This window comes from Ahaetulla prasina, chromosome 15 (genome assembly GCF_028640845.1).
Source record: "Ahaetulla prasina isolate Xishuangbanna chromosome 15, ASM2864084v1, whole genome shotgun sequence".
NCBI lineage: Eukaryota > Metazoa > Chordata > Lepidosauria > Squamata > Colubridae > Ahaetulla > Ahaetulla prasina.
The window spans coordinates 15,052,187-15,068,350 of record NC_080553.1 but is presented as its reverse complement, the minus strand read 5'-3'; the positions used below and the strand labels follow the sequence as shown (position 1 = coordinate 15,068,350).

At 43.7% G+C, this 16,164-nt stretch overlaps 1 protein-coding gene across 1 annotated transcript; it reads right to left on the bottom strand.

Annotated features, from left to right (window-relative positions):
* Nucleotides 1–260: 260 nt before the first annotated feature.
* On the bottom strand, nucleotides 261–14,443 carry LOC131185840 (acyl-CoA dehydrogenase family member 11-like). Its single transcript, XM_058158765.1, has 14 exons — nucleotides 13,212–14,443; nucleotides 11,461–11,693; nucleotides 10,576–10,675; nucleotides 8,652–8,769; nucleotides 7,795–7,937; nucleotides 7,540–7,686; nucleotides 6,098–6,192; nucleotides 5,148–5,247; nucleotides 4,496–4,636; nucleotides 3,877–3,969; nucleotides 3,435–3,542; nucleotides 2,530–2,701; nucleotides 1,693–1,759; nucleotides 261–622 (listed from the first exon to the last, which is right to left on the bottom strand). Exons 1-14 carry the CDS (start codon nucleotides 13,290–13,292, stop codon nucleotides 496–498), a joined length of 1,725 nt encoding a protein of 574 aa, XP_058014748.1. The 5' UTR covers nucleotides 13,293–14,443; the 3' UTR covers nucleotides 261–495.
* Nucleotides 14,444–16,164: the final 1,721 nt, after the last annotated feature.

The window sequence follows — 16,164 nt, the reverse complement described above, 5'->3', positions numbered from 1 at the left end:
TTCTTTCGCATTTGTAATTCTTTGCTACAGTTTTCCTCTCAGAGAAGAATACCCATCATAAACCAAAGATTTATCCAGGGAAGCTGCTGTCGAATTGTAAGAACCAGCCTTCTCTTCTCTGTCCACAAGGCAGACATCCTCCTGGCACCACCTGCAGAAGAGAGAAGAAAACCTGCTGCCTTCAAATTAAAACGGGACTTCCCAGTTTCAGACCCCATCTACCTCCACATTGCTTCCTACTGTTATGATTGAAAAGCGATTTCAAAAGGTCAGTTTGTGAGTTCAGACCACAAGACCTCTATTGTACGTTAAACTGATCATTTAACGTATAATAGAGGTGCTTAATGTGGGAATGTTGCCCACATGGGTCCTTTCAAGACTTGTTTTGAAAAGAAAACTTTTGAGACTCACTTATACGCATACATAATACAGACACACTTCTCATCCAGGTCACGTCCTTCACCGGATGGCTTCTTTCGCATTTGTAATTCTTTGCTACAGTTTTCCTCTCAGAGAAGAATACCCATCATAAACCAAAGATTTATCCAGGGAAGCTGCTGTCGAATTGTAAGAACCAGCCTTCTCTTCTCTGTCCACAAGGCAGACATCCTCCTGGCACCACCTGCAGAAGAGAGAAGAAAACCTGCTGCCTTCAAATTAAAACGGGACTTCCCAGTTTCAGACCCCATCTACCTCCACATTGCTTCCTACTGTTATGATTGAAAAGCGATTTCACCTCTTGACTACCGATGCAGGTCTGTGACAATCAACGTTCAATAAGAGTATATAGCAGAAAGCTTTGAGGGCATCTGCCTTGGGAACTGAGATCAGAAAACCGGATAAATAAAGCTGATCATTTTGAGCAACTGTAAATAAATTATTGCGTACCCCAGTGGCCCCCCAACCTTTTGGGTACCAGGGATTGGTTCCACGGAGAGAGTTTTTTTCCGTGGACCGGAGGGGGCGTGGTTTTGCATGCCTGCATCCCGTGGATAAGGCTTCACTTATTTGCATGGCCTGGTTTCTGGCATGCCGTGAACCAATGCCAGTCCACAGACCAGGCATTGGGACCCCCGGTGTACCCCCTTGTGAGGACCAGAATCCAGAAATGGAACTTGCTCTCACCACCAGTTAGAAAGCTACCTGTCTCACTGCAAGGGTGCACTGAGGCCTTTCGGTGACCAGGGCTTACTTGGAATATTGGGGGGGGGGCAAGACCACTCCCTTTTTTACCTGAAATTGCAAGCCTGAAATTGTATCACTAAATTTTGTCCAACTTCAGAAGAATAATTTTAGGCCTCAAGGGGATTTTAATGGTGAAAACAGCAGCTGCCGTTATTCCAGAATTTGACTCCCTTATCCATCAATGTTTAAAAGGAGGACAGGTAAGGGGGAATCCATTTTCTTGTCACTAAAAATAACACCTTAAGTTCAGGGAGGCTGTGGGGAACTCATTGTCCCCACCTGCACTAAGAGGCTGTCAGCTGCTCTTTGCAGGGTCTCTGTTCATTTTTCCTCTGATCTCCAATCAGTTCCCTGGCCTTGTGGAAGGTGCTTGTGCTTTTCAAGCTGCCCTTTCTCAATTTTATCAAGCTGCCCTTTCTCAACCCGTATATCAAAACTTTCCCAAGTTAATGTCTGCAGTCTTTTGGGTTTCTCAGTCTTTGCTTTGGTGTTGGATTTAATGACTACCTCTGAGCAGCGTAGATGTTTGTGGCTGATGCACCAGCCCTGGCGGCATGCTCCAGTAGAAGGACTCCTGTGGGAATTAAATACATAGTCTATGAACATTTCTGATTGATCTCCCTAATGAGTTCTATCCTGTAACCTGAATCAGCTCCACACTTTAACCACATGGGGAATTCTCTACTGTAGGAAATAATTTGCAAGCTCCTTTTAAAGGTTTCCTATTAATTGCCGTTAGCAGCATTCCTGGAACTACTTTCTCCTAAAGAAAAGTTTTCCTACTTCTACTTTTGCCACTGCCAAGCTTGATTTTGGGAGAACAGTTCTCAGAATGAGCTATGGAATTAGGAAGGTGAAATAAATAGCAGTAGGATACCTAGGAAGGTGATGCAGCTGCTAAAGGCGACAAATAAAGAGGCTTAGCTGAGTTCTTGATTTAAAACCTCTAGGTTGCACTGCTTCAAATCCTATGTATAGAAGAGAAGACTAACTTTATTGATGTTAAATTTAATCCCAGCTCAAAATCTGCGGGTTTTCCTGCCTCCTTGATCAATTCAGTCTTGCACTGTTATCTTTGGAGTTTTTAGGTTTCTAACAATAGCACATCACTGCCATCTTGTGTTCGGTTTTCTGTAAACTCCATCCCTCCAACAAGAGCCTCTTTCTGGGTGCCTTTTTTTTTTTTTTGCTGCAGAATCCTCTTTTTTAAAGCATTGCATACAAGCTCCGAATGCTGGGTTGTTTCAGCAGATTATAATTCAAAGCCTGTCTGAGCAACATTCAACAATTTGAGAGGATTTTGTGGTAAGCAAGGAAAAGATTTTGAGGCAATTCTTCCATTACCTTCATAGATCCATGCCAGAGTATAGGCAAAGTCTCTCGCTGCCAGCTGCCAGCCAGCTTCTCCCTTTGAGTCCATTCTTCGAACAAACTGCTTGAGTTTTTGCAGATTATTCTGAATTATTTGCACAGAAGCCTGCAGTTCAGACTGCCGGGTAGCTGCCTCCAACTTGGCCTGCAAGAAACCCCCCAAGTCACAGAACAAACACACATAATAACTCACAGTACTTCTGCTAGCAAAAGAGGTTACTCAGCTGCTACTTCTCTGAAGATAGGATTCTCTATTCCCCCCAAGACTGTTGCAAAAAAATAAGGATAGGTTTAGTGGCACCTCAAAATGAACTGATGACCTAAGCACCTGTGGAGAACAGTGTCACAGCTTTGTTCAGGCTAAGAACTGCGCTGCCTTTTGAGGGCTACGTACCCAAAATTTGTGATGGGACTAGTACAACTGATCTTAAATCATTTGCATTTAGCTAAAACGTACGTCATACAATGGCTCCCCAGTCATATCTTCTGACACATTAATTATTATTCTGGAATTGTCATTTTTAGAGGTCTCAGGGCCTTCCTGTGCTTTAGATTTAAGACCCTTAGACTGGTTTTTACTTAGCCAGATAAAGGTTACATTTTTCACCCCGAATGGAGGCAAAATAAATTTGGACTATGCTACTTAAAAGACCAATTTCTGTCATGAACCAATTTCTGTCAACGATGAATATAAAGTAAACCGCAAACTACAGCAAATGACTTCTGAAGGGGCAACAGCAGCTCATCAAAGTCAATAAAGACCACCTCAGTTTTATATGAGGCCGACCGAGCCTGTTGCTTCTACTAGGTGCATCTCAAATTTTAACATTTATAGGTGGTGTGACAAACTCAGGTATGGGTGCCTTCAGAGAGCCTACCTGGGCAGTGGAGAAAAAGACATCCAGTGCTTTTCCTTGGCTCTTGAGAATGCAGCGCAGAACATCCAGGGACAGGATGTTTGTGGTTCCCTCCCAGATTGATAGTACCTGGCAGCGAAAGGGAGGCAGAGCTCAAGAAGCAGATTTTTTTTTCACATTTCTATAAATGAACACTCTGTACCTTTATGTGTTGTTCTCAGTAAAGGATATTTTATTTCGTTAAGAAAGAACTTTGAGTAATCAGAGGCCTGAATTACCTTTTCCCCTCTTCTTCATGATCTCAGAACTCTGCGATAACAAAAGTAATGTCAGGAAGAAAAAGTGAAACCAAGGAACTAAGGCGCGGGCTTCTTTTCCTGCTTTTTCTCCCTAAAAAAACAGCAGGTTGCAAGAAAGTAGAGAAGGAGTAAAAAACAAAATTAAAAGTCCAGTGCTTCTTTACCTGGCTATCCCGAAGAATAACAGGCAGGCCTGTGTCTTCCATGAAACCCTGTCCTCCGAAACACTCCAGGCCTTCCGAGGCCACAGCGATAGCCTGAAATAAAAACGGACTTGTTTACACATCTGACAGAATAGAATAGAACAGTACAGAACAGAACAGAATTCTTTATTGGCCAAGTGTGATTAGACACACAAGAAATTTGTCTTTGGTGCACATGCTATCAGTACATAAAAAGACAAGATACACTCATCAAGAATCAGAAGGCACAACGCCCAGTGACAGTCGTAAGATACAATAAGCAATACAGTACAATAAGCAATCAAATTATAGTAGGAAATAAATATTGGGGAAAGAAAGAGTGATTTCATTCCGTAGACCGGGGGGTGTCAAACTCATGGTGGTGTCACGTGATGTATGTGAGCCCATGTGCATGGCTAGCACGTGACGCATGTGGGCTGGGAGTTTGACAGCCCTGCCATAGACTCAATGTCCAAACAGCCCAGTCAGAAATATAACAGCCTGCGCAGATGTTTCCTCCCCTCAGCCCCCATTAACATCTGCCCTATATCTTTGCCAGTCGTGGACACCACTTAGCCCACAGCATCAAACTAAGAGTGACCTGCTTTGCCGTATAAAGTTTAGCGAGAGGGGTGAGCAGCCTCAGCAGGTGCTTCTCCTGCTCCGTCGCCACCTTCGTTTCTTCCAGGCCAAGCAGTCTCGCCACCTCCATCACCAGCAGGAACGCTGCTTGGCTTTGCACCTGCACAAGTGGGAAGGTAGTTCGTCTGAGCAAGACCGGCAGTTTTTGAGACTGGCAACTTCCTCCCTTCCTCCTCCTGCTTCCTCCCTCCACAGCTCCCCGGAGCAATAATCACATGGCAAACTACAAACCATGGTTTGCGCCTTTGTAGGTGGCAAGGACAGTTTCCCTGTGTGTGGCAAGTTCTTGGACAAATCCCTGCAGTTCTCTTGGAAAGGTTTTCGGAAGTGATTTGCCCTTGCCTGCTTCTTCTTCCTAGGGCTGAGTGCTAGGACTTAGGGTCGGACTAGAAGTCCCCATTTCCCAGCCTTGTGCCCTCACCACTACAGCAAACTGCCTCTCCTTCCATAGTGGGTTGAACTCTCTGAATCTTACATGCTTCATTCTCTTGTTAAGAGTTCTCCAATTGTATGCTACTCTCCCTACACTGGCATCTGATTCCAAACAATAGTAGGAGAACATGCTGGAATCTTTCCCAAGTACCCCTGGACCCAAGAAGGCGTGTGCTCACCTCCATTCGTGCCAGAGTCTGCATGTGCAAAGGGTGATCTTTGAGGGGTTTTCCAAAGGCTTCCCTTTTGGTGGCGTAATCCCGTGCCAGGTCAACGATTCTATGGATGGGTACAAAGGCAGCCAGAGGGATTAACTTTGCTCCTACTTTTAAAACGTATTTCTATTTCCCAGCATTTAATTTCATTCTTTCATTAAGGCATAACACTGTTAACAGTTGGAAGGAATTTTGTAGGTCATTTAGTCCAACCCCCTGATTTCCATGATTTCTGATATCACGGAAGTCAATATATAATGTTATGCACTGGAGGGATATAACATGAATATAAAAATGCTAGGAACTTCTTCCTCTATCAATCCAACTTCTAGGTAGCAAAATTGTTTCCATTTCTCATTACACAAACTGCAGGAACAACCCCTCCACTCAGGAACATGCTGCCAATATTGGATAACAAAATGGATATTTTTCTTGGCATATTTTTGCGTGAAGATGTTGAAATGTTTAATACACCTGAGTATTCTTTCAGGTCTTCAGTAAGATGGCCAACATTTTCAGGTGACGTCACATCTCCCATGACCTCTATAATAGCCTTTAGGGACAAGAATCTTTTTAAAAACAAAAATAGCCCTTCTCTATTACATCCCACACATAAATGAAGCCCAATTTATGGTCAAATCCCAAATCCACTCACATCTGTAATATGCATAATTAAAACTGATCCACGAGCAGACTTCTATTTGGAAAAGTTAAAAAAAATGAGGAAACAATTCCACAAGAGTATTCAAGTAGCAATTTGGAAGTCAGGAGACTCCAAACTACATTTTCAAATTGTTCATGCCAACTAAGCTTTTCCTAATTATCCTTTAGATAACAGCAGAACAGAATTAATTTGAATTTTGCCCAGTTCTTCCTAGTCACTTCCATTTCTCATGGGCTCGACTGAAAATCACCTTCTCATATTCTGAATTGCAAAGATGGTATTATAGATCCGAGTGATATTCAACATGTTGGCAATGCAAGCTATCCCCTCGCCTTCGGCAGAGATCTGAAAACATAAAGGAACAGCTTCAGACTACCATATCTGGTTTCCCTGAAAAACTTAGATGCAGTAAACTAAATCATACATTTGCAAAAGTAAAAAAAACATTTTCAGAATTTGTGACAGAGAAGAGCAAGTAGCTTGTAGGAAAGCAAGCAAGCAAAAGCTTTATTCGAAAGGCTGATCCTACGAACAAACAATTCAGTTTAAATAACTAATTCCATAAATGCAGAGGAGAGGGACAGTGAAGCCGAGTTCCCAAAATACAAGCAAAAGAATAGTGCGCTTTGGAGCCACGTGGAATGCTATTTTTCCTGGCTTCTGGAATATCATACCCCTCAAGGTGAGCGCTATCACCACCCTCTTGGCCTTCCATAAGAGCCTTAAAACCTGACTCTGCCAGTTGGCCAGGAAGCTGGATGGGGGCTTGCCATTGTGGACATGGTTCCTGGATAGAAGAGCCCACTTCCACTCTGTGGTGTACCTCACTATCTTAGCTGTTTGTTAATTTTAAGTCAATTTTCTTGCTGCTTTGATCTTTTATAATATTTTATCAGATTGTAAGTCATCCCATAACGGTGAGATGGGCAGCATAAAAATGTAGTAAATAGAAATAGTTCTCAACCTACAACCATTCGTTTAGTGACTGAAGCTACCATGGCACTGAAAAAAGTGACTTATGACCAGTTTTCACACTTAACAACCATTGCAGAATCCCTGTGGTAACACAATCAAAATTCAGAAGCATGGCAACTGGCCTCATATTTATAACAGTTGAAATGTCCAGGAGTCATGTGGGAAAGCCAGATTCATTTAACAACCCCATAACAACTGTGGCAAAAAAGTAAATAAATACTCCCTCACAATTTGTTGTCAAATTGAACTATTTTGCCTGCCTCTGGTTCCTAAGACTTTTAATAAATTACTTGCAAGTCTCAAGCTTTTTTGGTTGTTGTTGTTAGCAACTTTAAAAACTAATATTTAGTTACTAATCTAATCTTTTCAAATAAGCCGCACCAGACACTAGAGGTGAGGATCTTCCCCTGTGTAGCTTTTCCACTCCTCAGGAAGTGTTCATGCAATGCCTGAACAACTGTCTGTTGTGAATGCTTCGATCTGTAATCCTTTTTTAGGTTACACTCGCACCTGCTGGTATAAATCCGTATGCTAGCTGGGGAATTCTGGGAACCGAAGTCTACCTATTTCAAAGTTGCCAAGCCTGAGAAACCCTGGTCTAAGTGATCCCTTCCATCCTGCTGATTCTCTCCTTTCAAAGTCAGCAGCCTCCCCTGCCCGACTGCGCTCTCTCTGCTCCTCTCAATGTCCTGAAATACTTCCCTCCGTGGTTCCTACCAGATGTGCTCGAGCTCCATCCAGCAACAGCTCTGCCGTTGGCAACGCCCTCGTGCCCAGCTTCTCTTTCAGCCGTTGTATTTTTATGCTGTTCAGCTTCCCATCCTCATATATTTTCAGGTAGAAGAGCGAGAGGCCTCGGGAGCCCTGCCACACAAAAGATGCGAGCGTCAGACCAAATCAATGGAGCTGGAATTCGTGCAACTACTTGCAAGCTGCTGTTTCATATTTTTTGGGTTGGCCTGGGAATCTGACCTGTTTTATCTGCCCATCAGGGCCCACGATCCTCGCCAGGGTCAGCGTCATGTCTGAATCAGCCGCTGATGTGAACCATTTGAATCCGTGCAGGCTGTAGGAGCCATCTGGAAGTTCCCGTGCAACAGTTTCTGTTCCACCTCCTGGGGAAAAAAACACCTTTTTTTGCTGGGAATTTTCCCTAAAAGAGGATCAATGACCACTGACTGATTAGTTAGATTTTGATTCTGCTTTTCATTCAGGAGTTTATGGTGACCTTTGTAACTCCCTCTTCCTATTTTCCCCAGCACAAACCTGTGCGGTAAGTTGGAGTAGTGCCTGCTCAAGGAAACAAACCTTTTCTTATAGCCAGACCAAGTTCCAAGCGTTGAAACACCAAAATGCATTTTAAAAATACAATACTTTCTCATTAATGTCAATCCCTACTTAATAGTCCAGCTTTTCAAATTTAAATTAGCCGGCAACACAATTCCTCTGCCTCCGAAGACGTGTTATAGGGTTTCCAGTTTCATCAGGGATATTGTGGTAACTTCTGTGTGAACAAGGAATTTGATTTTATCTGCCATCTGTGATTGCCGAAGGAACTGCACTGAAGATTAATCTAGAAGGCGGTAATTTATATAGCCATTGTGCAAATTGATTTCCCATTCCCTTTTTTATAGAATAGCGTGCATAAAATTCAAAATGTAGCAAAACCCCTGCCAGAAAACATGCCTGGAAAAATAGCCTAACATACGAATGTAACGTCTTTAAATGCAGATTGTTGCCTAAGTCAGCCTACCCGAATACAGTCTTATTCGCTAAACTGTATTATTTCAGAAACAAAGGATTGGGTCTCCCATGTTGCATCTCCTCACCAACATCAGAGCCGCCTTTGCGTTCAGTCATCCATTGGCCGGAGATCCAGAATGTCTTGGGGTCACCTGATGTCAAACGCGCATAGGCTTCTTCCAGGGGTTTTGGGATACCTAAAGACTGTTGGAGTTGCAAGCGAGAGACAAAAGGCAGATACTGTATATAGATGGATGGAGAGGTGAAAAATCTGCCAGCCCTGCCTTCAATTCCTATACGAGATGGGATGACACAAGCGAGAGGACTGAAAGTACACGGCGGTCACCATTGTAATCAGCAGCCTATTTGCAGCTAGATCAGTGGTTCTCAACCTTTATAGTGCTGCGACCCCTTTAATACAATTCCCCACGATGTGGCGACCCCTAAGGATCTCAGCGCGCCTCAGCAGCTGCAGAAGGGAGGAAAAAGCGGCAAACTGTTTTTTTGAATTTATCGCATCTGAAGCCGTATTGGCTAGCGATCTGAACTGCTTGCGATTGCCTTGAGGACGGAGGCATTAAAGCGGAGACTCCTCCCCTATTAAGTTTATTGCGCCTGAAGCCAGATTAGGCTAGCGATTGGGAGTGATTGCAGCTGGCTTGAGAGGGAGACATCAGAGCAAAGATTTCTCTCTTTTTTAATTCATCACGCCTGAAGCCGAAATCGGCTAGCGATTTGAAGAGCCTGCAGCTGGCTTGTGGAGTCAACCATTGGAGCGCGATTCTTTGACTCGCAAGTATACTTCCCATATTTCTGATGGTCTTAGGTGACCTCTGGCAAATCATCATTCTACCCCCAACGGGGTCGCGACCCACAGGTTGAGAACCGCTGAGCTAGTCAGGATCCCTGGCACAGCAGGGTCATGGCAAAAGTCGCTGAGCAGCAAAGTTAGGCAAGAGAGCTACTGCGCCCACAGGTCTCAAGGGGAGGACAATCACCAAGGCCTTTGTCCTATATGGAACATGGCAGAGAGGAACCAGGCCAGAATCAATTCCTGCTAGCACCACAAGATTCTGAGCTGGATTAACCCGTGCAGCTACTCATCCAGGGGCTTCCAATTAACAGACCCAGAGGTGCCCCAAGGCTTCCTTCTAAGACAGAGTGCCTTGAGTTGCTCTCCTGGGTGGCCCTTCAGCATCAATGAATGCCAGATGAATTGGAGTAGAGGGCTGCAACCCCGGCTACAAAATCTCTCTGATGCCTGCAAATGACCCCTTATATGCTGGCTTGACAATGATTCTTTGCCTTCAGCTCTGAGTGTTCACTGCATAAACCTTTTATCTGCAGAAACTCAACTGGGGCTCAGAAAAGCCTGGCCTTTGACTTCTGGATGTCTCTTTCAGCAAATCAGCCATCAGGGTGTGCAACCCTCTTCTGCTGATCCCACCCACAGTAGCAACAAATAGACAGCAGTTGAAGGATGCTGTGGTCGAACCAGCTCTTCCACTCCCCATGATCACGGCAGCAAATATCCACCTGTTAAGACTATTTCGAGAACCAGTTGTTAAGTTGCATCATCCTGTGACTTTTGGCACACAGGTCCAGTGTAATTGTACGGGCTCTGGGAGTGACAGGACATGATTTATTATTTATATTTATTTATTCAAGAAAATATACATGGCCGCCCAATTCATTCTTGATGATTCTGGATGGCTTACAAAGTAAAATGATCTTGAGTTGGAGCCAGATCCTGGGAGAGGATTATTGGGGCACAGAGGGAGATTCCAACCATCCTTCAGGGAATTTTTTGATGGTGTAGATGGGAAGAGCTATGACTATTCAACAGGTGCAAAATGGATGTGACTTTCCAATTTGTTAGCATAAAACAGAGGGATAGGGGATAGGACAGAGAGATTTTTTACAAATGTTACTAAGGACACCCGGAGGATTTAAATAACAAAACCAGTCACTTAGTCCAGCAGTTCCCCATATGCAACATTACAGACTTACCTCAATTACTTTTGCTGCTCCGTCAGTCATGGCTAGAGGGCATCCATAGCAAGCAGAATAGTTCATAAAAAGATACACCTTGGCAATTTGATAAACACGGCTGCGAAAAGAAAGACACGAAGGTGAACTTGGCATGTCTCCCCAAAACGCCTATATGGCAGATTTGAAAGAATGGAAAAGGAAAGGACGTCTTAGGAAGCAGTTGGTGAATTGCTTGACATAGTGTAAGCTGCCCTGAGTCTTCGGAGAAGGGCGGGATATAAATGCAAAAAAAAAAAAAATTGAAACTGACTCCATGGAGAGCAGAGCCGATGACTGCAACAAAATGAGGAAGGAGCCAGCTTCTCAGAATTCCTGCCTGGCATTCTGAACAAGAAGAGGACTTGGGATCGCCCCACATGTATTCTGGATAGCAGCTCCCCACCAGGAGACCAGAAGAGAATAGACTCCCACAGGTTTAGAGCCCTGGGAGCCAAGCCATCTTTACTCAAGCCATGGTTTGCCAGCTTCACAAGAAGATTGGGTTTGCATCCATCCTTTTTTAATCACTTCTGGAAAGTGCTGAAGGTTCTTAATATCCAGAAAGCAGTTACCTTCCGTTTATTGCGGCAGTAGACCAGTAGAAGCAGTGTGTGGGTGTGTGCATGTGTGCATAAAATTTATCATAGTAGATGATAAAACAAAAGTTTAATTTGTGATGAATTGTGGTGAAGTAATTTCTTGATATATCTTTTCTTTTCTTTACTATTTAAGTTGGTGGATTATTATTATTAAACAAAATAATAATTAAACAAAATTAAACAAAACCCCCACCAAACATTAAGCCATGCTAGGATTCAAAGATTTGCAAGAGGTTTGCATGGCTCCCATAAACCACAGCAGTACCTCCAACAGGAATATCTCCTTTTATAACCTTCAGCCACAAGACTCTCCTCAGCAGAGATGTCCTTCAGCCTCTTCCAGGCGTGGCAAGTGATCACTTGGTCCACACGTCGTCCCCAGGCATCAAAATGCAATAATCTAGGAGGGTTTAGCTCACACTCACGGCCCAAGAAGTCAATTTCCTCTCTCACACGAGCTCCGAACCGTTCCAGGTCAATGTTCACTTCGGCAAACACCTATAAGGTCAATGCATAAATATGGAATGTGAAGAGGTGGTAGGACAGGTATCAAAATGTAGTTTTGAAAAGACCAAAGGAAGCTAAATTGAAGGGCTGCTGATTTCTTTCTTATCTGGCCAGTAGTTTCATCCGGTGTTGCTTCTTCAAATAAGCGATGTTTGCGGTTAGTTCTTAGAACAACCAAGTCGCCTCTCGGTGTCTTTCCTAAAGAACACTCAGAATGTGTGTGGGCTCAGTTTCAAGCTCAGTTCACTGTATTCCCATCATCCTTTTTTTGGGTAAAACAACTGATGAAAATACAGCATTGAAAAAGGATATATATGAATCAAAGTTTTTGATGGTTCTCCCAAGGTGTCCCGGAGCTTAGCCTGAGTGGGAATCTAATGTATGATTTGTCTTTGGGCAGCTGGAGGAAAAAACAAATATAAACTGTTAGTACATTAAATGTACAGCTAGTCCTTGACTCACAAGAATTTGTTTAACAACAGTTCAAAGTTACGAAGGCCTTGGAAAAAGTGACTTACAACCTTTGAGCTGCTGGTGATATGGATGATTTACTTATGGTGGAATATTACAAAGTGTGCGACATTTGTTGTACATAATGATTTAACCATTTCAGGTTGCACTGCATAAGGTAAGGGTGGTAGAAAATGTTACTCACTCAATATGGCTGAGACAGAACTCAATAGCCTCAGCCACCACGGCTAATGGCGTGAACTGCAATATTACAAGGACCACAGGTGCTTAGATGCTACAAGTTAAGGTATGGTTTTGTATAATCATTTATTTGCAATGCTATTGTATCAAATTGAAACTCTGTTGCTGTAATCTAATGAGTGAATTGGATCATTGCTGCTTTTTTCAAGGCTGCAAATTTGTGTTTCCAGAATCGGGATGCTCATGTAAACATTCCATTCCATTCTCCTATTTGCTTACCATCTCCCTCAGATAAGCAATGGTATGCAACATATATATGCCAAAGGGCTTAAAGATTTTTCCTTTTGTTGATTTTGCATTACACAATTTGTGTAAAAAAACAGCAGAGACAGCATCTTCTAAAGGTAGTCCTCACTTAATGAACAAGGACTTAAATCGGTGAGCGTTCAGAATTATGACAGGGTTCCTAAAACTGGAAGACAGCATCTTCTAAAGCAGGGGTGAAATCTAAAAATTTTCCTTACTGCTTCTGTGAGTGTGGCTTAATTTGTGGGTATGGCATGGTGGTCAGGTGACCAGTTGGGTGTGGCCAATAACAATAAATAATAAACATAATAAACATAGTACACAAAACAGTAAGAGGTACCAAAAACCAGCTTTCACACTTTACACACACACAACACAACACAACTGACTCACACACCCTCCTGTCCCTATCCGGTCAAGGGACCTGGGCAGGGGCCGGGGGCGCAGGAGCAAAAGCGGTGGGGAGGGGGCCAAGGGCAGCAAAGGAGGCGGAGAAGCGCCGAGCCAGCCCTGCGGCCCCAACCACCGAGTCCCCGCCTGACGTTCACCCACCTCGGGGGGCAGATGGGCTCTCAGGTAACCCTGGAGCAAGGGGTCTTCCAGATAGAGGTTCCCAATCCGAGGCGCCTCCATATTTGCACCCTCCAGCGCCCCGCAGTTCCCCTGTTTCCACAAAGGCTCTTGCTGGGGAACCGCCACGGCGGCTGGGGCGAAGTTTTGCCCTCCCGTCCCTCGCAGGGCGTTCCTATACGGGTTTGGGGCAGGCGGGTGCCCCGGTGGGAGAGAGAAAAGGATCGCGTTTCTTCTCGTGCGAGAGAAAAGGATCGCGAGCCTTCAGCCAGCTCTTCCAACCCCGGGGCGTTGCGAGGGCGGCTCTGGGCTCTGCCAAGGAAGGGATCGGGGACGCCTAGAGGCTGGCAGGGCTCCCCAATTCCTCCTCTCCCATTGCAAAAGAAGGAAGGTGGCAAAAGCGAGAGCCGGCCAATCTCTGCAGCGCCTCTGCGAGCGCAGGGCGAGCTCCCCGAAGCTCGCCAAAGGAGGAAGCCAAAGGAGGCAACGGAATGTCACGTCCACTTTTGGCCGCCACAATGTAAAAAAAGACGTGGAGACGCTAGAAAGAGTGCAGAGAAGAGCAAGAAAGAGGATTAGGGAGGCTGGAGGCTAAAACGTAGGAAGAAGGGATGCTGGAATTGGGGATGTCTAGTTTGATGCAAAGAAGGACCAAGGGTGACATGATAGCATCTTCCAATATCTAAAGGGCTGCTTTCTCCTGACCGGTCCTCACTCCAAAATTGGAAGGACAGACCTCTTGTTACCTGGTTCACCTGAAGTATTAGTCCTGCTTTACAAAGCCTCAATAAGACCACACTTTGGATACATTAATGCATCCACTTTTGGTACCCATGTTAGAAAAAAAGATGTTGAGGCTCTGTAAGGAGTGCAGAGAAGAGCAAGAAAGATGATAAGGGGGCTGGAGGTTAAAACGTAGGAAGAACGGTTCCTGGAATTGGGGATGTCTGGTTTAATGAAAAGGAGGATCCTTGGGTGTCATGAAAGCATCTTCCAATATTTGAGGGGCTGCCACAAAGTAGAGGGAGTCAAGTCAACCTATCCTCCAAAACACCAGAAGCCGAGAAAACAAACAATGGATGGAAACAAGGAGAGAAGCAACCTAGAACTAAGGCAGAATTTCCCTGACTGTTAGAACAATTCACCAGTGGGACAATTTGCCTCCAGCAGTTGTGAATGCTCCAACGCTGGAAGTTTTTAAGAAGAGATCAAATAACCATTTGTCTGAAATGGGACAGGGTTTCACTTCAATCAGCTGTTCTCCTGGCTAATTGTTCTCACTGTTAGGAAACTTTCCTTAGTTTTAGGTTGCTTCTCTCTTTGATTAGTTTCCATCCATTATTCCTTGTCTGGCCTTCAAATATTGGAAGGCTGCTATCATGTCTCCCCTGGTCCTTCTCTTCACTAGACCAGCCGTGCCCAGTTTCTGCAACCATCCATCGTATGTTTTAGCCTCCAGTCCCCAAATCATCTTGGTTGATCTTCTCTGCACTCTTTCTAGAGTCTCAGCATCTTTTTTATATCACAGTGACCAAAAACTGGACCATTTTCGGTCCTGCTTGAGCTAAGAATAGAGCTTTATTTGATGGTTAACTAACAACCTTCTCTATTTAAGAGAAGAGTTCCATAGAACATGTGCAAAGAGCTTTCCCCCTGAGTCGGTCTCACATGAGGGAGAATCAAGGATGTCAGAATGAGGAAAGGAAACCTCCCCAGAATTTTACGGATTGGGCCACCTTTCGCCTCCTAAATAAAATGAAAAGAGCTTTGATGTTCAAAAGAAAGAGAGATCAAAACTGCCTGTCCAGCAGTCGGAACCTAACTCCCTACAGGAAGAAATGTTATTTTGAGCCACAGAGAAGTAGGGATGCCAGAATGAGAGAAAGAGAGGAAAAAACAAAACAGAATTTTACCAATTGGGCCACTTTTTACATCCCAAATAAAACGAAAAGAGCTTTGATGCTCCAAAGAAAGGGAAAAGCAGGCAGCCCATTCAGTACCCAACTCCTTATAAGAAGAAATATTATTTTAGCTATTTTAATCTTTCTGTTGGGAGGTTTATAGGCTACTCTGAGCCAAGGGAAGAATGGGAGAGACAATAAATAGCAAGAAATGAAAGAAAAAGGAATAAAAGAGCTGAAAAGGCGCCTAAGAGGAGAGCTGCCCAGGCAGGGCTGAGGGGGAAATGATGGAGGATCAAAATGGCTTCCCTCTTCCCGCCAAAATCCCCTCAGAGCTTTTGGAAAAGTTAGTCTTATTTTTTTTATTTTATTATTTGTAATAAATAGATATTCAAAGGAGATATTTCTCTACCTTTGCCTGCCCCTTAAATTATTGTTTAAAAAGAGCCCTTTGTTCTTCAGTTATATTAAATTATTACTATAAAATGTATTTTTCTCTTCAATTGGTTATTCCTTAAATTGTTAAGTATTTTATAATAACAGGCCACAAATACAAAAGCAGGGTAGGATCTGAAAGGAAAAAAAATATTTTATGTGCTTCATTCACTAAAAAAATTGAATATTTTGCCTTTTCCCACCCAATTTTTTAACTTGCTTCAGCTGAAAAGAGCTTCATCTGAGGCTTAACTAAACAGAATTGGGGATGGCAGAACGAAAGAAAGAGCGGAAAAAACAAAAAAGTATTTTACCAGTTGGGGCACTTTTTGCCTCCCAAATAAAATGAAAAGAGCTTTGATGCTCCAAAGAAAGAGAAAAACAGGCAGCCCAGTCATTACCCAACTCTCTATAGGAAGAAATATTATTTTATCTATTTTAATCTTTCTCTTGGGAGGTTTATAGGCTGCCCTGAGGCCAAGGGAGAATGAGGGATGCAATAAATAGCAAGAAATAAAAGAAAAAGGAATAAAAAGCTAAAAGAGCGACTGAGAGGAGAGCTGCCCTAGGCAGGGCTTGAGGGGGGGATGAGACCCCTG